Here is a 26,263-nt window from a genome sequence, read left to right as displayed (position 1 = left end):
CAAAGCAAGTATTGTTAGAGTGGCTGGGTGCAGCTCCAAATGGTATGATTACACTATTAAATCAAAGTTTGACAACTCTTAACTAAAATATGTACTGGTTTCAGTACTCCAGAGTACAGCTGTCAGCTAAATTGGACTAACAAGAGAGGAAAAAAGACAGAACGTTATTGCCCAGTGTAGGCCTTTTGGCCCACAATGTTGTGCCAACTTTTTAACCTTCTCTTAAGATTGATGGAACTCTTCCCTCTTATGTAACCCTCCATTTTTCTATCATCCATGTGCTAATTTTTCAAATGTTAAATATGTGCATGATAATATATCAAAATTGTATTGTGTGTTTTAAATTAAATTTGTTGTTTAGTTGTTAAGTTGAGCCTGACTCTTCATGACTTCATGGAGCCTAAGGTTTTCATGACAAGATACGGAAGTAGGTTTCCAGGCCTTTCTCCCGCGCAGATATTGCTGCTGCCCAGGCTGGGACCTGGCTGGGCCTCAGGACCATCTGCCTTGAAGTCCAGCGCTGATGCCACTATACTGCCAGCTGGCACTGCTCGGCAACTAAATTTAAAGAGCACCAAATTGGGCATTCAGATGCACGATGTCTGTTATTTCTGCATCACACAGGTTTTCTTTTATCATTAAAGGCACAAGATGGATTCCAAGGGGTTTTAGACCATTTCTGGGAGAAGTAGACACAGGATTAAAAATATCCTTATGGGGACAGTTTCTAATGGCCAGGGTTTGGGCAAAAGAAGGTATTATTAAAGAGGAGACTAAAGCACACAATTACTAATTACAACACAAAATATCTGGAGGCAAGGTGAACCATTTATAGGGGAATATGGTGGGACAGATGGTTAATGCACCAATTCTGACGTTGAGAATTAGATAGCTGTTCTGCATATAATGTGGACTGTAGGATAACTAGAGTTAAGGTAGGACTAATCAGGGATAGAAGAGGAAACATGTACCTAAAGTTGGAGGAGTTAGGGGACATCTGTAATGAATAACTTGCTTCAGTCTTTACCAGTGAGAGGGAAATTGATAAATGTGTGGTAGGCATAGAACAGGCTGATAGGCTGGAAAATGTCGATGCTGAGAAAGAGCATTAGGAAAGTTAAGTTCAGGGGGTCGGCTGGGATATACCACTTTGCTACAGGAAGTGAGGGAAGAGATTCTTGTGTCTTTCGCGACGATCTTTGCAACTTTACTGGTCATAGGAGTAGTACAAGAAGATTGGAGAGGGTTTGGAGAAAGCTACTGGGGCAGGGTGGATGCCAGAAGGGTTTTTTGGGCACACAGTAGTAGGTATGTGGAATGCGCTGCCAGGGATGGTGGTAGCGCTAGATACATTAAGGATATTCAAGCCTCTCAGATAAGCACATGGGTGAAAGAAAATTAGAGTATTATGTGAGTGCTAGATTGATCATTAAGTAAGTTAAAGCGTCGGCACAACATCATTGGCCTAAGAGCCTGTACTGTGCTGGACTGTTCTATGGTCAATAAAATTTAATGTTGAGAAAGAGGCATTTTATGAACATTCAAATATATGAATTAAGAGGATAGAATAAGAGAACAAGAAATTTATGGGGGTTGCCATTGGATGGAGTAACAGAAGACAGAATAAGTGACTAGACTTGTTCCTTGAGTTTAGATAGAGATGTGATCTTTGAAATATACAGAATTCTTATGGGTTGACTAGGTAAATGCAGGGAAGATCTGTGCTCTGCTTGGGATGTCACAATGAAACTGACCATAAATCAATATGCACATTGACTTTTTAAAATTTCTCCTAGCCCAGTAAAATCCAGATTGTGACTGGTCCTCTCTCTCAATACTGTTTTGCTATTCACCCAAATGTCCCTTTGTGCTTTTTATGTCTAGAATCTATCTATTGCCTTCTTAATTATATTTAGTGATCAGGCCTCCAGAGTGTTCAGTGGGAAGGAACTCCACCAGTTTTCCGTCCTCTGAAAGAAGAACTTTTCCTTATCTTATCCCTAAATGTCTTACCCTATGTTTTGAGTCTGTGACCACTGGTTTTAGAACTCCCAGTAAAGAATAGATCCTCCCTACATCAAGCCTGCTAAACCATGTCAGTTTCAATTAGATTTCCTCTCATTCTTTTAGACTCTAGTAAATGCAAACCTAACTGAGCTCCAAATCCTCCTGCATATTCTGGGTGTTGACCTAGTTGACCTAATCTTTTTTCATAGGGTAGTCACACTCTCTCCAATATGTGTTAGGCCTCTGCTGTACTCATTCAATGGTAAATGTATCCTTACTTGGATACGGAAGCCGAAATTACACAGAATACCTGAGGTGTAATCTCTCCCTCGTTGCCATTACTAAGATACTAACTAAATTGCTTTGTAAAACACAGCCCCAGCAGCCCTGGCCTCGACACATGAGAGATGTTCCTTTTGTTCTATCCATCCCTCTGTATTTTAAAACAAACTTTCATTTTTCATTTTTGGTTTTTTAATAAGCGGTCATCAACCCTGAAACCTTAATTCTATTTCTCTTTCCACAGATACTTACTGACCTATTGTGTGCTTCCATCATTTTTTGTTGTACTCTATTTATAATTGCAATGATTTACTCAAATATGTACCATCTAGTTCTGTTCTTCAATTAAAATAAGTAGATAAGCTACAACTAAGCCACTTCCATTGTCAGTGAAGATCATACATCTGTGCTTAACCATCAGTTAAATAAGGCATATATAAATTGTAACTCACCTTATCTCTATCTGCCTTGATTTTATTCAACACTCGAGTATGCGTACTGTTAATAAAGAAAGTATCATGTAGAACGTTTCATCAATTCATCTTATTCCAAGCACACAAATAGATAGAAATATCACAATTTTATCTAAATAATGTGGTTCCTCCTACTTACTGAAAAATCTGTGACCTGTTGTGGACCATTGATGTAACAATTACTATTTGTTGTTTTCAATGGATATTTCAATGTTACTTCCACAACCATTAAACTGTTTTGTGTGGACAATTAATGGGATGTAATCACTGAATCGCTAAATTGTATTAAGCACCATCATGTATGTTTTAGAGTGGAATTTACACATCATTGACAGCCCATAGTGATTTAGTCAGACAGCCTGTCAAGGGCTACTTGTGTGCGCTAAGAAAGAGCTATAGGCCCATTAAATGCTATAACTCATAATGAGTCAATGCTTTCAGGGCATTTCAGAGCAAAAAAGAACAAAAATAGTGACATTAATGTGGAGGACATCTAACTATCTTGGAATCACTATATGTTCATGTGTATTTCTTTTGGGAAGAATTAACATCTGACTCACCGGGTGATCATCCCCGTGGTAAAGGCACTTATTAGCCACCGTAAGTCCAATATTTTAAATGGTATCAGGACCAAAGAAACATTTTTTGCTAGGTTTTGTGCACTTTCAGGATACATGAATTGATGTGTGGTTTTACTACCCACATCCGCCTCGTAGCCAACTGTCTTTGCATGGTTCATCCTATACGAAAAGAAAAAAAAGAGCAGCTCATTTTGCAAATGCTCAGAAAATTCTTGCTCTGTCTTTTAATGAGATCTAAATTGGTTTCTATAGACAATGTTTATTTATTTACATTTCGAGTCAAAGTGAAACACTGCATGGAAACAAACCCTTCACTCCAAACTATCCACGCTAACCAAGTTATAACTTGAATTAGTCCCCTTTTCTAGTGTTTAGTCCATATCCCTCTATACCTCCAAATATACAAATTAGGAGTGGGTGATTCTAATAGAAGGGAGGAAATAAAAGAGTTCATAGGAAGTTTACTAAAATTTGTTTTGGGTAGGTTGCCTTATGAGGAAAGGTTACACATGCTAGACCACTATTTGGAAGTTTTGTAGAGATCCAGAGTCGTGGTCAATATTTCCTTCTGTGATCAAAGATCTGGCAAATGGAGCATAATGTGGGAAAGTGTGAACTTATCCACTTTAACAGGAAAAAATGAAAACGAAGCAAATGAGCCAAATGCTGACCACTTTTCACTCTGAGGGTTGTGAATTTTTGGAGCTCTTTTCCGTTATTCCTCTTGAATTTACTCTAGAATTTTTCAACTTCTAATAACCTTTCATCCCATTGCTTATCAAGAACTTATTTAAATTTGCCTTACAATTATTCAAAGCTCGTGACTCTAAGAAAAACAAAAATCTCTTCCCTAAATGGGCAGTCATCCTATTACTTTTAAACATTGACGCCCAAGTTCTTGATTCTCCACAAGAGGAAAAACGCTTTCACAAATGTCCTACGATTCTCATATGTTGCAATTAAGTAAGCCCCATACCATTCTGGATATTGATTACAAGGCTACTTTCTATAATCTTTCCTCATATGAAAACAAGACAAAAGTAAGCTTTCTTCAAACTGCTTCCAATGTATTAATGTTGTTCCTTAAATAAAAAGGTCAGTTCTGTACACAGTGCTCCAGATGAGGTCTTGCTGATGACTTATATATTACTTGTGTTTTTTTGTATTTATTTCCACATGCAATAAACAATAACTTTCTATTAGATATTCTTAATTTTATCTAGACTCTTATTTGCTTGCTGTACTTGCTTGGGTACTCATCTTTTGCAAATCCTTTACTCTGTCCAGAACTGATTCTGTGACACACTGTTCATTATATCATGTTAGAGAAAACACGTATGGCAAATATCTTTTTCTTCAATCTGCACCAACATATTTGTTCCTACTCTATTTGCTTTTTTTTTGGCAATAAAATTTGATATGACACCTTATCAAAGCTTTCTTGAAATTAAGTAATGATCAACCTCGCAATAGATATAACTTCATCAACAGCAATAAAAAGGTCAAAGATGAACCCTCTACATTTTCTTGATTGCCTTATTTTCTTCTAAGTGCTCTTTTGCATCTTTAAAAACATTCACTATTACAGATGCTAAGATAATTAGCCCATAGTTTATTGATTTCAATATCCCTGCCTTTTTAAAATCAAAAAACTATCTTATATTAAGAGCTGAACAAACTTCAGAATAGCACAGAATCAAATTTTGAGGTACATACATTACTCTTAATTCACCTCCTCCATTTTCTATCTTTAAGCATAATTCTAAGGAAATAACTATTCTTATGGGGTCATTTGATAAATTCTATATGCACAAATATTTTAAACAAATCCACTGCTCCAGGCAACTTACCGCATCACAAGATTGTGAGAGTCAATCGATGGTCCATATTTGGAACCCATCAAATTCCCAGAATTCCCTACCACAGCACATGTCCTGCACCTTTTTGGCCCGGCGTCCATGGGCAGGCTGTCTCCTGGAAACACCTCAAATAGTTCCTCTAATACAGTGCTGATATTGGGTTGATTGGCGTTACCTTGAAGCCTCTACCGGAAGATAATTTTAAATGAGTAAATATTACTAACTTTATTATGTTTTAACAATGATCTTGAAATAATTTAGTGTAAAGGGGGTTTCTTCTTTTTCTTTGTTACTGCGTATGTTAATCAAAATGGCTTCTTTGTTTTGTTAAAAGTAGGAATGCTTCTTTGTTGCGAGAGAGTGCTGGAAGCTTGTTTGGGTTCAAATTTACTGATAACGAGAATTGTATTCCTTTGTAAACCAATTGGGATTAATGTTGTTCTTTCTTCTGAGTCCGTAAGCTATTGTTGGCGGGCTTTTGGGGAGTCGGCGTGAGGGGGTGAGAGAGAGAGGATGCAATGCTGTAAACTGAGTGAGGAACGGACCCCAAGCGGGGGTCTGAGGCCAGGAGGTACCCCGAGGAGAGGAGATGAAGCTAGATGTGCTTGGTTGACCACTTCGGGTGGTCCTGAGCTGCGAGTCGAGGAGTTCGGAGGGGATTGAATGGTGGCCAGAAGACTTCAGTAATTGAGCTCCAATGGTTGTGCACGAAGTGGTTTGGACTTTGATAAGTTTGGTGCCTTTTCTTTATTTTCTTTTCTTTCATATATACCGTATGGTTATTAATCAGTTATAGTAACCTTTATAAATTGTAATCATTTAATCGCATATGGTGTACTGCCTGTTTTTGGGCGAGGCGGGGACATCACACAGCATCTGCACAAGCTGATTACCCAGTTTGGCGGGGCCGAAGGCTGCTCCCCCTAGACGAGAACGAGCTGAGCGAGCCTGAGATGACCCAGGGGGTTACATTAAGAATGTCTATTTAATAATTTACTCTATTATTGATTACATTTAATACTTCCTTCAGCATAAGTGATAATAGTGGATATCATAGTAATTAGGCAGAACTTTATCAAGTAAAATTTAGAAAAGTATTTCACATTACTATTCTTTGGATCAAAGGTCTGTTTCAATTCTCAGTAGCCTCTCCTTACACCAGCTTGGGATGGAATTTTGCTGACACCTCCCTGTTATGTTGGAGCATGTGTATCAAAGATTAACTGTTTTGACCCATTCAGCAGTATGTTCACTGCAGAAAAATCCATCTAAATCTGGGTCAATGCAGCCTGTCTCCTTTTCTGCTTGTTTCTTTCTATTTGCATGAAAACTGAAGACAACAATGCCTAGATATTGAATACTGGGGACCTCTGCTCTACAAAGTACATGCAACAGATAACATCAAGATCCAGAATGTTGTCTTACAGTAAACAACTTGTAAAAATGTCACAAAGCAGCTTTACACAATAGTGACTTTTCAAACCCACAATTATATTTTAAAACAAGACCTGAGCAGAAATCTCACAAGAAGCTGCAGAGGGTTGTAGATGCAGCCAGTTCGATCATGGGCACAAGCCTCCTCACCATCGAGGAAATCTTCAGGAGGCACTGCCTCAAGAAAGCAGCATCCATCGATAAGGGGCTTCATCATCTGGGACACCTTTGCGCTACTACCATCACGGAGGAGGTACAGTACAGGTGCCAGAATGACACTCAATGTTCTAAGAATAGCTTCTTCCCCTCTGCCATCAGATTTCTGAACTGTCCATGACAATTGAGCACCAACACCATTTCACTTTTGCACTATTTATTTATTCTTGTAACTTAGTTATTTTTATATTTTGCACTGTACTGCTTCCACACAAATAAGCCTAATTCTGATTCTGTTTCTGATATGTCAAGCTGAGATGTGTAAAATCAAAGTAAAGACTTCTTTCTACTGAAGCTCTCTCTCTCTCTCTCTCTCTCTCTCCCCTCTCCCTCTCCCTCTCTCCCCCCCTCTTTCTCTCTCTCTCTCTCTCTCTCTCTCTCTCTCTCTCTCTCTCTCTCTCTCTCTTTCTCTCTCTCTCTCTCTCTCTCTCTCTCTCTCTCTCCGTCTCACTCTCACACACCTCACAGACACAAACAAGGGAATGTCTGCACACTTTGGAAATCCAAGCAACACACACACAAAATGCTAGAGGAACCCAGCAGGCCAGGCAGCATCTGTGGAAAAGAGTAAACAGGTGACGTTTTGCGCCGAGACCCCTCATCGGGACTGGGAAAAAAAGATGAGGAGAGAGAGTAAGAAAGTGGTAGAAGGGGAGGAAGAACCACAAAGTGTGTTACGCACCAGCAGCAATAGATCACAAATTGAGTCAGGTTTTTATGTTAAAACCACTATATTTAATAGTATCTACTCAAAAATATAAGAGATTAAATAAAATAAACATAAGTTAACAGTGTTATGTGTGTGTGGCTCCCAAACTTTCAAGCTTAGGAACAGTTCTTAAAGTCTTAAGATGGCAAACTAGTAAGGTCCAGTAATCCATGGAATAAGCGAGGGGAGGGACTGGTAAATCCATGTTAAAATGTACAGAGGAGGCGATCACGAAGAATTCCACAGGTTCCACGCTGGGAAAACGGTCGCCCAAGATCTTATCTGCCGAGTTGTCCCGAAATCCACGGAGAAATATCACAAGGTAACAGTCACAGAATATACCTTAGCACAGGTGGTTACCACGTAACATACCCGAAACCACGGTAGGGTTAACAAAAGTGTTCGCCGCAGAATACTCCAACAAAAACCACGTATGGATCATATGAAGTGACAGTAACACATCCAATGTGCACGGTGTGTCGTTAATCAACCCAATCTCCTTCCTTCCTCTCTCTCTCTCTCTCTCTCTCTCTCTTCCTCCCCCTCCCCCTCTCCCTCCCCTCCTCCTCCCCCCCACCTCCTAAAGTCCCAGTGGTCTGTCACAGCTTGTTATACTGACGTCATAGTCTCACCTCATCCAGGCGGTTTAAAGTGATACTCGTAGAAAAATGAAACCGTGGTCACGTAACAGGTGTAACTGGGAGGGGAAGCAAAGAGCTGGATAGTTGATTGGTGAGGGAGATACAGGGCTGCAGAAGGGGGAATTGGTAAAGCAGATGCAAGGCTGGAGAAGGGGGAATGATGCACACACAAATGGTTTTAATAATATAGATTGCCACAACCATTGACAACCTTCACATGTTCTCTGCCATTTATGTTTCCAGCTCCATAGCTCAAATTACTAGTCAATCAAGGCAATATACAAATAACATCCTCCATTACCCCCTTTAAAAATTGACAGGAATAGGAGAAAACATCCTACATGGGAAGGGGATGGGGTGGCCAAAAGCAATGTCTCAACAATTAGGAGTTAAACACCCTGGGACTGATGGGCAGAGGATCAGGTGGGAAGTGAAAGTGGCCAGATTTAGCCGTCAAAGTTTCATTCCAATGGTAATGTTCCTAGTGGATTCCACAGCAGTGCCACGTGGTGATCGAGCAGCACCAGTGATCTGCAGTCTAGCAGGAGGCAAGGGCAATCTGGAGCGTGGGGCTTGCTGGAGGGCCGTCAAATGTCTGTCCTGCCCTGGAGCAAACTGGGGAGGGCCACAGCTGGGACACCTTCATGATGAGAGATGGTAATTGTGCTGTCAAGAGACTGGACTGCCAACACAGATGCCTTGTGCAGGAAGGCACAGAGTCGACTGTACTTCCTTAGAAGGTTGGCGTCATTCAATGTCTGTAGTGAGATGCTGAAGATGTTCTATAGGTCAGTTGTGGAGAGCGCCCTCTTCTTTGTGGTGGCGTGTTGGGGAGGAAGCATTAAGAAGAGGGACGCCTCACGTCTTAATAAGCTGGTAAGGAAGGCGGGCTCTGTCGTGGGCAAAGTACTGGAGAGTTTAACATCGGTAGCTGAGCGAAGGGCGCTGAGTAGGCTACGGTCAATTATGGATAATTCTGAACATCCTCTACATAGCACCATCCAGAGACAGAGAAGCAGTTTCAGCGACAGGTTACTATCGATGCAATGTTCCTCAGACAGGATGAAGAGGTCAATACTCCCCAATGCCATTAGGCTTTACAATTCTACCGCCAGGACTTAAGAACTTTTTAAAAGCTATTATTAATGCTTCTTGAGATAGTGATTTAGATGCATATCATATTTTTTACTGAGTTAAGTATTGTATGTAATTAGTTTTGCTACAACAAGTGTATGGGACATTGGAAAAAAGTTGAATTTCCCCATGGGGATGAATAAAGTATCTATCTATCTATCTATCTATCTATCTATCTATCTATCTATCTATCTATCTATCTATCTATCTATCTATCTATCTATCTATCTATCTATCTATCTATCTATCTATCTATCTATCTATCTATCTATCTATCTATCTATCTATCTATCTATCTATCTATCTATCTATCTATCTATCTATCTATCTATCTATCTATCTATCTATTTCTTTTAGGATTCTAGAATCCATTTGCAAGGAACACACTGAAACCCAGCAGAAATCGAGGTAAGTCAGAGTTCATGAAGACTGCAGGTACTGTACATAAATTAATGGGAATCAGGTTTATTGTCACTGACACAAGTCATGACATTTGGTTTAGTGGCAGCAGTACAGAGCCAGGCATAAAAAAGTTACCCTATGGTAGTCTTTTAAAAAAAAAATGCAAAAGAGGGATAGTGAGGTCATGTTTGTGGCTTCATGGGTCATTCAGAAACCCGATGGCAGAGGGAAAGAAGCTGTTCTTAAAATATTAAACATACATCCTCTGGCTCCTTTACCTCCTCTCTGAGGGTAGTAATCAGAAGAGCGCATGTCCTAGATGAAGGGGGTCCTTAATGAAGGATGCTACCTTCATGAGGCTTGGCTTTTGAAGATGTCCTCGATGGCTGGGAGGTAAGAGCCCATGATGGAGTTGGCTGAGTACACGACCCTGTGCAGCTTCTTGTGGTCCTGTCCATCAGAGCCTCCATATCAGGCAGTGATGCAACCAAGCAGACTGCTCTCTACACTACATCTGTAGAAATTTGCTCGAGTCCTTGGTGACATACCAAATCTCCTCAAATTCTTAATGAAATATAGCTGCTGTCATGCCTTGTTTGTGATTACATCAATATGAAATATTAATCTATTCATCTTTTCCACCGTGACCCCTCAATAATATATGCTTTGTGTTCTCCCTACTTCTCCTTCCTGAAGTCTACAATCAATTCTAGTCCCGCTGATGTTGAGTGCAAAGTTGAACTTTTGACACAACTTATCTTACACTTCCTCTTGCCATCTAAAATTCTGTCAAAAACAGTGGCGAATTTATAGATGGCATTTGAGCTGTGCCTGCAACACAGTCATGAATTTATAGAGATGGAGCAGTAGGCTAAGCATGAATATTTGAGGAGTGTCTATGTTGCTTCCAGAGGGGTACTCAATGGCTCCCGAGGAATTCCGGCCTGGGAAGCTATGTTTCCCCGTACTCTGCATAGCGCTCTGGTTCAGCTACGTGCAGCTCTCTTGGCAGGCGTGTTGCTGACAGGTAGGGGGTTGTCACTACAGGCTGTCTGGGCTGGTTTGACAGAGTTCCAGGAGTGGATGGGGTAAGATGAGCGGGTACTTGGTCCACCTCGTCACTGATCTTCTTTACGTTTGCAGACAGGGAACGGAGGTTCTCCATGACATCCCAGAGAAGTTGATCGTGCAGACCCAGTACGGAGCCCTGGCTGGCGAGGGCTTGTTGCAGGGTATTCATGTCCGCTGGGTTCATGCTGGCCAGTTCATTCTGTTGCAATGGAACGTGGTGAATGAGGCGAACCCAGGTGCAGGACACAGGCACGGAGATTGAGTTAGGATGCTTACATGGGTGTAAACGCCGAACAGCAAACAGGAGGGATCTTGACACAGAGCCCTGATACAGATCCTTGACACGGAGCCTTGACTCAGAGAGACGGAGTCTCATAGGTAAACCTTAAAACTAGAGCTAAACTTGCAACAAATGGTTCTAAGCGGTTGGGAAACGTTAGTTATCACACAGGAAAAAGACCAACGATCTGGCAACTAGGGTTTGTAACACTGGGGTTCTTGTACTTCAGGTCCCGATAGAAACCTGATCTGCCGTCAGCAAAGAAAATTGGAAACAATTGGAAAATTAACGAACCATGGCACAATCTAAGGAAATTAGAGGAATAAACAATCAGGACCGTGACAGGTTGAGTGGGAAAATTTAGGCACACTGAGGATCACTTGGGCCTTTTGTTATGCTCTGCGATCATCACTGGCGATCAACACAGGCACACCTCAATGATGTGTGCTCTACTGTTCTACTCTCACAACACTCATGACTGTATGGCCAAACACATCATAAATGCCATCTATAAATTTTCAGATGGCCCCACTGTTATTAGTAAAATCTCAGGTAGTGACAAGTGTTATGGTGTATTCTGGAGTTAGGGTATAGACCAAATTTCAATTTCAACAGCAACCTTCAGATCTGAATATGGATTGCAGATTGAATTTTGAATTTTGATTTCCTGAAGCTGTATTTAAATAAATCGCAGACCAGGAAACACCCAATTGGCTGATATATGTCTCCATATGCATGAACACCCCATTGCATGAATATGACACAGAAACCACAGCATTTGGAGCAAATTGCAGAACAGGAGACATCCAATTGCCACAGGCATCACAATAATTAACATTCATTTTGGGTGTGTTGGTGGGAAGAACAAGGAGCTTGGAAAATTACCTGTAACTCAAAGAAACATCATGGGGGTATTGTTACTATAGAAATTCTCCTGTTTCTACCTTTGCTCACTAACATTTAAAAAGGTGATGTAATGTTGGGTCAGAGAGTGTGTCCCTCTCACTCTCTTCTACCATCGTCCCCGTGCCGAAGAAGTCTTCAGTGTCCTGCCTAAATGACTACCGTCCCGTTGCATCATCATGAAGTGTTTCGAGAGGCTCGTCATGAAGCATATCAAGACCCTGCTGCCCCCCTCACTGGACCCCCTGCAGTTTGCGTACCGTCCAAACCACTCAACAGATGACGCCATTGCCACCACCCTCCACCTGGCCCTTATCCAACTGGACAAAAAAGACACATACGTTCAGATGCTGTTCATAGACTTTAGTTCAGCATTCAACACAATCATCCCTCAGAGACTGATTGGAAAGCTGAGCCTATTGGGCCTGATCACCTCCCTCTGCAACTGGATCCTAGACTTCTGGATTGCTGGGGAGGTACTATTGTGAGACAAAGAAATGGTGGCAATGGTCAGAGGAGAATGATGCCAGGAATATAAGGGTTAACATATGAGGAGTGTACTTACTGGAGTTTAGAAGAATGAGGGGGGATCTCATTCAAATTCTATCAAATATTGAAAGGCCTAGATAGGATGGATGTGGAAAGGATATTTCCTATAATTTGGGAGTCTAGGACCTGTTGCCACAGCCTCAAAATAGAACGTCCCTTTAGAACAGAGATGAGGAGGAACTTCTGTAGCCAGAGGGTGGTGAATATGGGAATTCATTGCCACAGACAGCTGTAGAAGACAAGTCACTGGGTATATTTAAGCGGAAATTGATGAGTGGAGAAGCTTCAGTTTAGTTAACATTCAACCATATATGAATATAGCCAAATGAACCAGAGCTCCCCCAGGACCAAGATGCAAAACACATTATCAACAGCACACACACTGCACCGTGCACAGCACAAATAGCACATATGGTTACCATTTCAGAAAAACATAAAACATAGTCACAATGACCAAACTATAGACTCAGTCCCTGAGTGAAATGACTAGCATTGCATGGTAAGTTGTCCCGGTCCTGCTTGTTTTTCACCAAGGAAACACTGCAGAGCAGGGTCCAACCCCCCAGGGCTCTAGCACGCCCACGGAGGCCTCTCCCACACCATCTCTGAGCCTTATCCTTCGGGTACTTTGCAACATGCGACCCTACAGCCTGGGGTTAGTCCTCACCCTAACAGAGGCAACACTACACCCTTGCCATCCGTCTCACCAATGAAGCAGTGAACTTGCAGTGTTCTATGCTAGCAGTGTCTTATGGGGACTTGCCATCACAATGAAAACATCCGAAGCAATCACACAGACCTTCACTTGGACTGTGCACTGTCCAACGATACACATCAAGCCTAGGCAAAAAACCACAATGGTACACAATAAATCCTGCAGAACTTGATGTTATTAGTATCTAGCAGCAACTTGCTATTGTAAAAAATGTGTACAAGAACAACTGGACCCAGCACAGATGCTACGTCCAACCAAGCCACCATTTTATCTGAAGAGGCATCTTACTGAAAGGTAGGAGAACGGGGTTGAGAGGGATAATAACTCAGCCATGATCGATTGGTGGAGCAGTCTCAATAGGTCAAATGGCTCAATTATGTCCCTATGTTTTATGGTCTTATTGTCTGTGTGTGGACTGGAGTCCATGGAGGAGAGGCTCAGTATTGTGATTTGTTAAGTTATATCCACAACTCTCTGTAGTTATGAGGAAAAATGTGAAATTAAGTAATTGTTCAATTCCTCATCTTTAGCATGAAAAATAATACAAACAGAATTTTAAAAAAGTAATTTCAGGCCAGTTATCACAGGTGGACAGTGTTACAAAGTTAATGTTTCAGATTACAGACTTTTCACCAGAATGGGAAAGAGAGAAAACAAGTTAGTTTCAACTTGCAGAAAGGGTGGAAAGGAGACAGGGTGAAACCAGGGTTGTTACGATCATAAGTTGTTCAATAAGATAAAGAGGACAATTAGAGAGAGAAAGAGAGAGACAAACGTATATCATGGAAGGTATAACAGCTGTGAAATGTAAGTAGTCAGCAGCTGGTAGAAAGGAAATGAGCCAATTCTACATGAAACCAGATTGGGCTGTGGATGAAATAATGGCAGGAAGAGCAATTCTAACTCAGACTTTCAGGGTTGGGCTGTATATAGTGTATGCTCCATACATCCGGTGTTGGCTCTGTGGATTCTCTCTGTGAATATCAGGCTTCTCCCAGTTCTGGTTGCTCCATTGTTGGAGGAAAGTTGAAGCTCTGGAGAGAATATGGAAGTTTACCAGGATGCTCCCTGGATTAGAGGCCATGAGTTTGGATAAACCCGAGTCGTTTTCCCTGGAGTAGTGAATGCTGAATAGAGATCAGATGGGGGGGTTATAAGTTTATGAGAGGCATACATGAAGTAGACAGTATTTTTTTTTCACAGGGTTGAAATGTCTAATACCAGAGGAAATGCATTTAAAAGATAAGTGGGGAGGTGTGTGGAGCCAGTTTTTGACACAGAGAATGGTTGGTGCCTGCAATGTACTTATTAGGGTGGAGGTTCTTAGACAGACATGTGAATGAGCAGGAAATGGAAGAGTTGGTCTTGCTGAGTTTCTGGATCGACGGTGTTGCTCATAGTAACAGTAAAACCAATGAATGATGGGTAAGCGCTGTCCTGTTTATTATTTATTGTAATGCCTGCACTGTTTTTGTGCACTTTATGCAGTCCAGTGTAGGTCTGTAGTCTAGTGTAGCTTTCTCCGTGTTGTGTTTTTTTATTACGTAGTTCAGTCTAGTTATTTGTACTGTGTCATGTAACACCATGGTCCTGAAAAACGTTGTCTCATTTTTACTATGCACTGTAGCAGCAGTTATGGTCTAAATGACAATAAAAGTTGACTTGACTTGACTTGAAGTGGCTAGACTACCCCTTGTTGGAAATAGTCATTTCTCTGCATCATTATTTCGTGCACAATCACCCTGCTCTTGTTTCATTTGTAACCTATATAATGGGAAGATGGTGATCTGTCAGTTCACTCCTTATACAGTTTCAAAAAACCAACAGTGCTATGCCCATCTTCACTGCAACTGTTAGAGCTAGCAATTTAACTTTGTAAACTGCCTTACATTTGGGAAGGATCCTCCCTATGTACATACTTTGCTGCACCCTCTTCAAGAAACTGCAATTAGAGACGTGAGACAGAACAAATACCTTCTGCTTCTTTCAAGGCAGCTCATGATAACTCTTCATGAATGACAAGCAAATGTTTGGATCTGGACTATTAACATTCACATATTCACTTGTATTTTTCTTACATCTTCGGCTCTTCAGAGTTCAATTATTAATTGCAGCCCCCAGGCTATTTATTCTATCATTTCCCTCTCAGGCTTCCATTATTCTCCCATTCAGACTTTTAGCACTGCCTCCAATGTTGGCACCAATCAAAATTTTAATCATATCAAGATTTCATTAAAGCTCCAAACCAGTTCCATTGAAATATGCTGAAGGAACATAGAACCTTTTACAACATAAATGTAGGGCAATTTTTTCCCCCTGACTTCTCTAAAACCACAAGGTAGGCTATATAAGTATGGTCTTTAGCTGCAGTGTCTGTATAATTGAAATTTGGTGAAAATGTTACAGAACTCAACCATTTTATTATTTTCTCAGATTACGTTAAAGCTGTTTTCTGGTGTATTACAATAAATCAAAGAAACTCTAGCCTTATAATCAGCTTATCTTCGTCTCAATCACATTTTCTAATTCCATTCCTCATCAACCAATTAACAAGACTTTTTGATGGTCGGGAAGAGAAAATCACATTTGATTTCTCTGGTACTCATGCCATATTTTTACCCGTAAAACCTCAGGGAGATAGTTGCAGGCATAGCACTGATTGAATTCAAACTTCATTGCTACCTGCGTTTTACTGAGTCTTGTACGAATCACCTGCCGAAATTAGTTCTTAAATTTTCAAAATCTGATGTGTTTAGTTGGGGTTATAATCCATACATGAGTTACTACAATAATTTAACTAATATAACCATTACAAATGTTATAGGTTTACAGGGAAAATAGATCTGGTACGATGGTAACTGCTCCAACTGATGTACCCAGCAAACTATTAAAGTTCAAACTTTTGCCCCAATTTCAAATTGTGGAATCAGAACCAGGTTAATATCACTGGCATATGTCATGAAATTTGTTGTTTTGTGACAGAAGTACATCCTTATACATAGCAATAAGTAGTAAAAATTACAATAAGTATATTAAAAAATTAAATAAGCAGTGCAAAAAGAGAGCAAAAAATAGTGAGGTAATGTTCACGTGTTCATTGTCCATTTAGAAATCTGATGACAGAGGGAATGAGGCTGTTCCTGAAACACTGAGTATGTGTCTTCAGGCTCCTGTACCTCCTCCTTGATGGTAGCATTGAGACGAGGGCATGTCCTAGGTGATGGGGTTCCTTAATAATGGATGCCACTTTCTTGAAGCATTGCCTTCTGAAGGTGCCCTTGATGCTGTGGAGGTTGGTGCACATGATGGAGCTCACTGCGTTTATAATTTCTGTAGCATTTTCTAATCCTGTGCAGTGGCCCTTCTATACCAGATGGAGATGCAATGAGTTAGAATACTCTCCCCAGTACATCAGTGGAAATTTGTGAGAATCTTTGGTGGCATATCCAGTCTCCTTAAACTCCTAAAGAAATAGAGCCACTGTTGTGTCTTTGTAATTGCATCAATATATTGGGCACAGGATAGATCTTCAGGTTGTTGACCATAAGATATAGAGGCAGAATTAGACCATTTGGCCCATCAAGTCTGCTCCAATTTTGCACTCAACCCCAATCTCCTGTCTTCTTCCTGTATTTTCGTGACCTCCTTAGAACCCTCTCTAGTTTCAGCACATCCTGAAAAAAGCTATTATTAATGCTTTTTGAGAGAGTGATTTAGATGCATATCATATTTTTACTGAGTTAAGTATTGTATGTAATTAGTTTTGCTACAACAAGTGTATGGGACATTGGAAAAAATGTTGAATTTCCCCATGGGGATGAATAAAATATCTATCTATCTATCTATCCTTTCTAAGATAAAGGGCCGAAAGCTGCTCATAAGACTCCATGAGGCCTCACCAGTGCTTTATAAAGTTTCACCATCACATCCTTGATACCAAGGAACTTGGAACTGCTCATCCTTTCCACTGCTGATCCCTCAAAGAGGACTGGTGTGTGTTCCCTCCGCTTCTCCTTCCTCAATTCCTTGGTCTTAATGATGTTGAAACATCGAGGGGAGTGCAGAAGGCTGATATATCCAACTTCTGTATGCCTCTTTGTCACCATCTTACATTCTGCCAACAACAGTTGGAATATTTATAGATGGCATTTCAGCTGGTCTAGCCACGCAGTTATGTGTGCATAGAAAGTAGATAAATAGGCTAAACACATATCTTTGATGTGTTCCAGTATTGATTCTCAGTGAGGAAGAAATATCTCCTACCTGCACACTGACCAGGGTCTCCCAGTGAGGAAGTCAAAGATCTATTTGCAGAGGGAGCTACAGAGGCCCAGGTTTTGGAGCTTGTTGATTAGAATTGAGGGGATGATTGTGTCGAGCACTAAGCTGTAATTAGTAAATAGAAGCCTGACATAGGTATTGCTATTATCCAAGTGATCTAAGGCCAAGTGGAGAGCCAGTGAGATTGCATCTGCTATCAACCTATTGTGGCATCAGGCAAATTGCAGTGGCTCCAGATCCTTGCTCAGGCAGGAGCTGATCCTGGCCATGACCAACCTCTCAAAGCACTTCATCACAATAGATGTGAGTGCAATTTGGTGATAGTCATTGATTCAGTTCATTCTGTTTTTCTTGGGCACTGGTATGATTTGTCCTCATTTGAAGCAGGTGGGAATCTCTGACTGCAGCAGTGAGAGATTGAAGATGTCCCTGAACACTCCCACTATTTGGTTGGCACAGGTTTCCTGTGCCCATCCAGGTACACCATCAGGGCCCAACATCAGGATTTAGTACTTGGTTGATTACATGATTCTCTTTTCACCTTCCTGGTTCTTGATCCCCTGCAAGTAATCTGAATATCTTAAATGGTTTCAGTATCCATAACTTTAACAAATTAAGATTACATCCATGCTCATCTTCCTCAAAGTAATATCACTGGTCCCATCAGGGTTTGTATACTAGTACCCATTATGTACATATAAACAAATAGAAAACAGTTATCTTTGGTATCCTTGCCCAATACTTAAACCTCATTCAAAACAGTAACTAAATATCACTTGCCATTTTCCCTTGCTTTTCCCACATTAAGTATCCTGTTTCCTACACCAGAAAGTGACTAAATTTAAAAAAGGACTTCTTAGCTGTAAAAATTTAAGAACATACATTTAAGGATACACCATTGTTAAAAATGCAACACAAATGCAATTCTTCCTTCCCACCTAACAACATGCTTTCTTTCCAGCTTATCTGAATCTATTATAATCTTTTACAACCATCATTAGTTTTACCTATAATCATAGAGAAGTACAGCACAGAAACTGACCCTTCAGCCCATCTAGTCCATGCTGAACCATTTAAGCTGCCTACTTCCATCAACCAGCAACCGGACCACAGCCCTCCATACCCCTATTAATCATGTACCTATCTAAACTTTGCTTAATCTAGCTCACATGCACCACTTGCACAGGCAACTCGTTCCACACTGTCACAAGCCTCTGAGTGAAGATGTTTCCCCTCATTTTCCCCTTAAACTTTTCACCCTTAACTCATGACCTCTAGTTGTAGTCCACCCAACCTCATTGGAAAAAGCCTGCTTGCATTTACCAGATCATAATTTTGTATACCTATATCAAATCTCCTCTCAATCTTCTACATTCAAAAGTCAGCATTTTCAATTTTTTCCATCAATTCCTTCTTTGTCAATACTTTAAACATATAGTTTTTCAAATTACTCTCCCTTCTTGTGGATATATCTCCTAAAATTCCTAGTAAAACGATCTTTCACATAAGCCTTTCTGGTATTTTTTAAAATGCACATAAGTATCTTTTAATTGATTATCATTAATCGCATAATTTCTTATCTTTAAGTTATGCCCTACTAAAGCACCAATGTTCAAGGTACATTTCTTATTAAAGTACATCTGGTAGATTCTTCTGATCCAGACTGTCATGAAACCATACAAAGAAAAACAGCAACACACTCACTTGCAAAAAAAAATGACACCAAGAACATCAGCCCCACTAAACATGCATTAAAAAACAGCCCCCAGATTCAATCATCAATCATTTCTTAAATTTATTTTTAGTCCAGAAATTTTTGCAATATCATTTGTGTAGTGTACCTACCTTCCACCAATTATAAGCCACCATGGGAATAGTTTTGTTACTTTTTGTCAAGAAGGGAATCATGTTGGAAACGTAGCGCTTGTCAAACCATTCTGACACACCTAATTCAGAGACACAGCGTTTGCAGCTGCAGTGTTTCGGTATCATGAACTGGTGTTGTAAAAGGTACGTCTTGTTCGTGATAGCGATAAATGCAGTAATCAGCAGCAATGCAAGAGACAAGAAATAGAAGAAATACCTAGGCTTCACTGTGCCCAACATGCTGAAATGTGCTTGATAGCTGTGCAAAATCAGGAACAAGGAATGGATCCTCGTCAGGGAATCAGTGAATTATGGCAAATGTGCACTGAACAAACAGTATGACACAGCAACCCCAGCTCTGTTCTGGAGTACTTTGATGAAACAAACTCTACGTGATAGAATAATTGAAGTTTTCAGAAAGATTGTGATGAATCGGCCAGTGTTTTCTTCCAAATCAAGCCAGTACTTTTGAAAGTCTCTGTGACATCGAGTCACCTTTTAGTGTTTTTCAGTAGGCAGGCAGATTGATCAACAATACAATGTAGACATGTGGAGCTGCATGTGGAGCTGTGATTATATTGAGTCAGATGATGTTTTTATACACTGATGGTTTGGAGTCTAGAAATGAGGTTGGCTTTCTCCTCAAATTTATTTTATATCTCTGTAATTGGGAAATTTCTTCAAAATGGAAGAGTAGAACATCCTCCTAAAAGAAAAAAAACAAAGGCAAACCATAACCATTTTATCACCAATTCCACCAAGTGGTAATAAATCCCACCCCTCACTGCACTCATACTGGTGGGGTAATTAATCCCACCCCTCACCACACTCATACTGGTGGGGTAATAAATCCCACCCCTCACTGCACTCATACTGGTGGGGTAATAAATCCCACCCCTCACTGCACTCATACTGGTGGGGTAATAAAACCCACCCCTCACCACACTCATACTGGTGGGGTAATAAAACCCACCCCTCACCACACTCATACTGGTGGGGTAATAAATCCCACCCCTCACCACACTCATACTGGTGGGGTAATAAAACCCACCCCTCACCGCACTCATACTGGTGGGGTAATAAATCCCACCCCTCACCACACTCATACTGGTGGGGTAATAAATCCCACCCCTCACCGCACTCATACTGGTGGGGTAATAAATCCCACCCCTCACCACACTCATACTGGTGGGGTAATAAATGCCACCCCTCACCGCACTCATACTGGTGGGGTAATAAATCCCACCCCTCACCACACTCATACTGGTGGGGTAATAAATCCCACCCCTCACCGCACTCATACTGGTGGGGTAATAAATCCCACCCCTCACCACACTCATACTGGTGGGGTAATAAAACCCACCCATCACCGCACTCATACTGGTGGGGTAATAAATCCCACCCATCACCGCACTCATACTGGTGGGGTAATAAAACCCACCCCTCACCACACTCATACTGGTGGGGTAATAAATCCCACCCCTCACCACACTCATACTGGTGGGGTAATAAAACCCACCCCTCACCGCACTCATACTGGTGGGGTAATAAATCCCACCCCTCACCACACTCATACTGGTGGGGTAATAAATGCCACCCCTCACCGCACTCATACTGGTGGGGTAATAAATCCCACCCCTCACCACACTCATACTGGTGGGGTAATAAATCCCACCCCTCACCGCACTCATACTGGTGGGGTAATAAATCCCACCCCTCACCACACTCATACTGGTGGGGTAATAAAACCCACCCATCACCGCACTCATACTGGTGGGGTAATAAATCCCACCCATCACCGCACTCATACTGGTGGGGTAATAAAACCCACCCCTCACCACACTCATACTGGTGGGGTAATAAATCCCACCCCTCACCACACTCATACTGGTGGGGTAATAAAACCCACCCCTCACCGCACTCATACTGGTGGGGTAATAAATCCCACCCCTCACCGCACTCATACTGGTGGGGTAATAAAACCCACCCCTCACCGCACTCATACTGGTGGGGTAATAAAACCCACCCCTCACCGCACTCATACTGGTGGGGTAATAAAACCCACCCCTCACCGCACTCATACTGGTGGGGTAATAAAACCCACCCCTCACCGCACTCATACTGGTGGGGTAATAAAACCCACCCCTCACCGCACTCATACTGGTGGGGTAATAAAACCCACCCCTCACCGCACTCATACTGGTGGGATAATAAATCCCACCCCTCACTGCACTCATACTGGTGGGGTAATAAATCCCACCCCTCACCGCACTCATACTGGTGGGGTAATAAATCCCACCCCTCACCGCACTCATACTGGTGGGGTAATAAATCCCACCCATCACCGCACTCATACTGGTGGGGTAATAAATCCCACCCCTCACCGCACTCATACTGGTGGGGTAATAAATCCCACCCATCACCGCACTCATACTGGTGGGGTAATAAATCCCACCCATCACCGCACTCATACTGGTGGGGTAATATAACTCACCCCTCACTGCACTCATACTGGTGGGGTAATATAACTCACCCCTCACTGCACTCATACTGGTGGGGTAATAAATCCCACCCCTCACTGCACTCATACTGGTGGGGTAATAAAACTCACCCCTCACCGCACTCATACTGGTGGGGTAATATAACTCACCCCTCACTGCACTCATACTGGTGGGGTAATAAATCCCACCCCTCACTGCACTCATACTGGTGGGGTAATAAATCCCACCCCTCACCGCACTCATACTGGTGGGGTAATAAATCCCACCCATCACCGCACTCATACTGGTGGGGTAATAAATCCCACCCATCACCGCACTCATACTGGTGGGGTAATAAATCCCACCCATCACCGCACTCATACTGGTGGGGTAATAAATCCCACCCCTCACCACACTCATACTGGTGGGGTAATAAATCCCACCCCTCACCGCACTCATACTGGTGGGGTAATAAATCCCACCCCTCACCGCACTCATACTGGTGGGGTAATAAATCCCACCCCTCACCACACTCATACTCTACACTATTTTTAAAGCATACTTTGGACCCAAAAGTAGAATCAGTAAAGAGCTGTAAATTTAATATTTACAAAAGTTGTGAATCTTTAACCAAGTAAGTGCTATCAACATTTTGCAAGGTAAATTATAAACAGTGCAGAACAACTGCTTCAGAACAGCTTCCTTCCTTCCGGAGTGAGGGTAGTTTGACTACTCGGGGTAAAAGACTGCACAGGTGCGTGATGTCAGCCAGTAGAGTGGGAAAGGTTTAAAAAGAAGATCGCCATATCCAGTGGGCAGCATCAGCGGAGTGAGAGGGAGGCAGAGTGATAGGGCTTTGGCTCAACATGAGAGGTGATAGAGAAGAGTTACAGGCAGGTAGTCACACCGGGGCCACAGGAGACAGACAAGTGGGTCACAGTCAGGAGGGGGAAGTAGAAGAGTCAGGTACTAGAGAGTGCTCCTGTGGCTGTACCCCATGACAATAAGTACTCCTGTTTGAGTACTGTTGGGGGCAGGTGGGGGGACAGCCTACCTGGGGGAAGCGACAGTGGCCGTGCCTCTGGCACAGAGTCGGGCCCTGTGGCTCAGAAGGGTAGGGAAAGGAAGAGGAAGGCAGTAGTGATAGGGGACTCTATAGTCAGGGGTTCAGACAGGCGATTCTGTGGACGCAGGAAAGAAACTCGGATGGTAGTTTGCCTCCCAGGTGCCAGGGTCCGGGATATTTCTGATCGTGTCTAAGATATCCTGCTGTGGGAGGGAGAACAGCCAGAGGCCGTTGTACATATTGGTACCAATGACATAGGTAGGAAAAGGAAAGAGGTCCTGAAAAAATACTACAGGGAGTTAGGAAGGAAGTTGAGAATCAGGACCACAAATGTAGTAATCTCGGGATTACTGCCTGTGCCATGCGACAGTGAGTATTGGAATAGAATGAAGTGGAGGATAAATGCGTGGCTGAGGGATTGGAGCAGGGGTCAGGGATTCAGATTTCTAGATCATTGGGACCTCTTTTGGGGCAGGTGTGACCTGTATAAAAAGGACAGGTTGCACTTGAATCCCGGGGGACCAATATCCTGGTGGGGAGGTTTGTTAAGTCTACTGGTGAGAGCTTAAACTAGAATAGTTGGGGGGTGGGAACTGAACTGAAGAGACTGGGGAAGAGGAGGTTGGCTCCTAAATAGAGAAAGCTTGTAGACAGTAGGAGAGGGAGGATAGGCAGGTGATAGAGAAGGGACATGCTCAGACTGAAGGTTTGAGATGTGTCTATTTTAACGCAAGGAGTGTTGTGAACAAACCCGATGAGCTTAGAGCATGGATCAGTACTTGGAAATATGATATGGTGGCCATTACAGAGACCTGGATGGCTCAGGGACAGGAATGGTTACTTCAAGTGCCGGGTGCTGATAAGGGGGGAGCTGTTGTTGTCTGGCATACTGACCTCTACCTGGCTAAAGCACAGCGACAACTCTTATTTAGCCCTTGATCATGACCCCACTAAGGAGCACCAGGCCATTGTCTCCTATGCCATCACCAACCTTATCAGCTCTGGGGATCTCCCATCCACTGCAACAAACCTCATAGTTCCCACACCCCACACTTCCCGTTTCTACCTCCTACCCAAGATCCACAAACCTGCCTGTCCAGGTAGACCTATTGTCTCAGCTTGCTCCTGCCCCACTGAACTCATTTCTGCATACCTTGACACTGTCTGATCCCCCCTTGTTCAATCTCTTCCCACCTATGTTCGTGACACTTCTCATGCTTTGAATTTTTTCAATGATTTTAAGTTCTCTGGCCCCCTCCATCTTATTTTCACCATGGACGTCCAGTCCCTATATACCTCCATCCCCCACCGAGATGGTCTCGAAGCTCTTCAGTTTTTTTTGGATTCCAGACCTAACCAAATCCCCTCTACCACCACTCTCTTCCGTCTAGCGGAATTAGTTCTTACTTTCAATAATTTCTCTTTTGGCTCCTCCCACTTCATCCAAACCAACGGTGTAGCCATAGGCACCCGTATGGGTCCCAGTTATCCCTGCCTTTTTGTTGGCTTTGTGGAACAGTCCATGTTCCAAGGCTATACCGGTATCCATCCCCCTCTTTTCCTTCACTACATCGACGACTGCATTGGCGTTGCCTCTTGCACGTGTGCTGAGCTCGTCGACTTCATTAACTTTGCCTCCAACTTTCACCCTGCCCTCAAATTAACCTGGTCCATTTCCGACACCTCCCTCCCCTTTCTTGATCTTTCTGTCTCCATCTCTGGAGACGGCCTATCTACCGATATCTACTATAAGCCTACAGACTCTCACAGCTACCTGGACTATTCCTCTTCCCACCCTGTCTCTTGCAAAAATGCTATCCCCTTCTCACAATTCCTCCGGCTCCACCGCATCTGCTCTCAGGAGGAGGCTTTTCTTTCCAGGATGAAGGAGATGTCTTCCTTTTTTAAACAAAGGGGCTTCCCTTCGTCCACCATCAACTCTGCTCTCAAACACATCTCTCCCATTTCCCGCACATCTGCCCTCACCCCATCCGCCCGCCACCCCACTCAGGATAGGGTTCCCCTTGTCCTTACTTACCCCCCCACCAGCCTCCAGGTCCAACATATAATTCTCCGTAACTTCCGCCACCTCCAACGGGATCCCACTACCAAACACATTTTTCCCTCCCCTCCCTTTCTGCTTTTCGCAGCGATCGCTCCCTACGCGACTCCCTTGTCCACTCGTCCCCCCCATCCTTTCCCACCGATCTCCCTCCTGGCACTTATCCTTGTAAACGGAACAAGTGCTACACCTGCCCTTACACTTCCTCCCTCACCACCATTCAGGGCCCCAGACAGTCCTTCCAGGTGAGGCGACACTTCACCTGTGAGTCGGCTGGTGTGATACACTGTGTCCGGTGCTCCCGGTGTGGCCTTTTATATATTGGTGAGACCTGACACAGACTGGGAGACCGTTTCACGGAACACATACGCTCGGTCCGCCAGAAAAAGCAGGATCTCCCAGTGGCCACACATTTTAGTTCCACGTCCCATTCCCATTCTGATATGTCTATTCATGGCCTCCTCTATTGTCAAAAGGAATCCAAACTCAGGTTGGAGGAACAACACCTTATATACCGGCTGGGTAGCCTCCAACCTGATGGCATGAACATTGACTTCTCTAACTTCCGTTAATGCCCCTCCTCCCCTTCTTACCCCATCCCTGCCATATTTAGTTGTTTGCCTGTTCTCCATCTCCCTCTGGTGCTCCCCCACCCTCCTTTCTTTCTCCTGAGGCCTCCCGTCCCATGATCCTTTCCCTTCTCCAGCTCTGTATCACTTTCGCCAATCACCTTTCCAGCTCTTAGCTTCATCCCACCCCCTCCGGTCTTCTCCTATCATTTTGCATTTCCCCTCCCCCCACTACTTTCAAATCTCTTACTATCTTCCCATTCAGTTAGTCCTGACAAAGTGTCTCGGCCCGAAACGTCGACAGCGCTTCTCCCTATAGATGCTGCCTGGCCTGCTGTGTTCTACCAGCATTTTGTGTGTGTTGTTTGAATTTCCAGCATCTGCAGATTTCCTCGTGTTTGCATCTTTTGATGGGTTCCTTTGGTAAAATCTAAAACTCTCAGCTATTACCAGCTGTTCAGGGCTCAAAGGATTTGGTAAAATCGTAACAATTTTGTTCAATGTCTTGCCTGCTGGCTTTTCAGGGGTTACTAGGCTGCTTAAGAGACTGTACGTTCTTGCACTAATTAAGCTAAGAAGTATAGGGGCTTTCTTCTGCTCCTCCACTTTGTTTGCTTTACAATACCATTCAAACTTCTCAATATATGACTCCCAGCCTTCATTAGCACTGAACCATCAAAGAG

The 26,263-nt window shown here is 42.7% G+C and overlaps 1 protein-coding gene across 5 annotated transcripts in view; it reads right to left on the bottom strand.

The window, feature by feature from the left end:
- Positions 1 to 26,263, bottom strand: part of LOC140729084 (CMP-N-acetylneuraminate-beta-galactosamide-alpha-2,3-sialyltransferase 1-like) — a 142,595-nt gene that overhangs the window by 8,231 nt on the left and 108,101 nt on the right. For all 5 annotated transcript variants that reach the window (XM_073048449.1, XM_073048440.1, XM_073048460.1 and 2 more), the window contains exons 2-5: positions 19,383 to 20,109; positions 5,194 to 5,387; positions 3,323 to 3,502; positions 2,742 to 2,787 (exon numbers count right to left, since the gene is read on the bottom strand). In XM_073048449.1, the coding sequence (XP_072904550.1) occupies positions 2,742 to 2,787; positions 3,323 to 3,502; positions 5,194 to 5,387; positions 19,383 to 19,643 (681 nt within the window). In that variant the 5' untranslated portion in view covers positions 19,644 to 20,109. The remainder of the gene's footprint in view (positions 1 to 2,741; positions 2,788 to 3,322; positions 3,503 to 5,193; positions 5,388 to 19,382; positions 20,110 to 26,263) is intronic.

Source organism: Hemitrygon akajei, chromosome 1 (assembly GCF_048418815.1).
Source record: "Hemitrygon akajei chromosome 1, sHemAka1.3, whole genome shotgun sequence".
NCBI classification, from domain to species: domain Eukaryota; kingdom Metazoa; phylum Chordata; class Chondrichthyes; order Myliobatiformes; family Dasyatidae; genus Hemitrygon; species Hemitrygon akajei.
The sequence above is the reverse complement of the archived record's forward strand: the minus strand, read 5'-3'. Positions and strand labels throughout refer to the sequence as shown.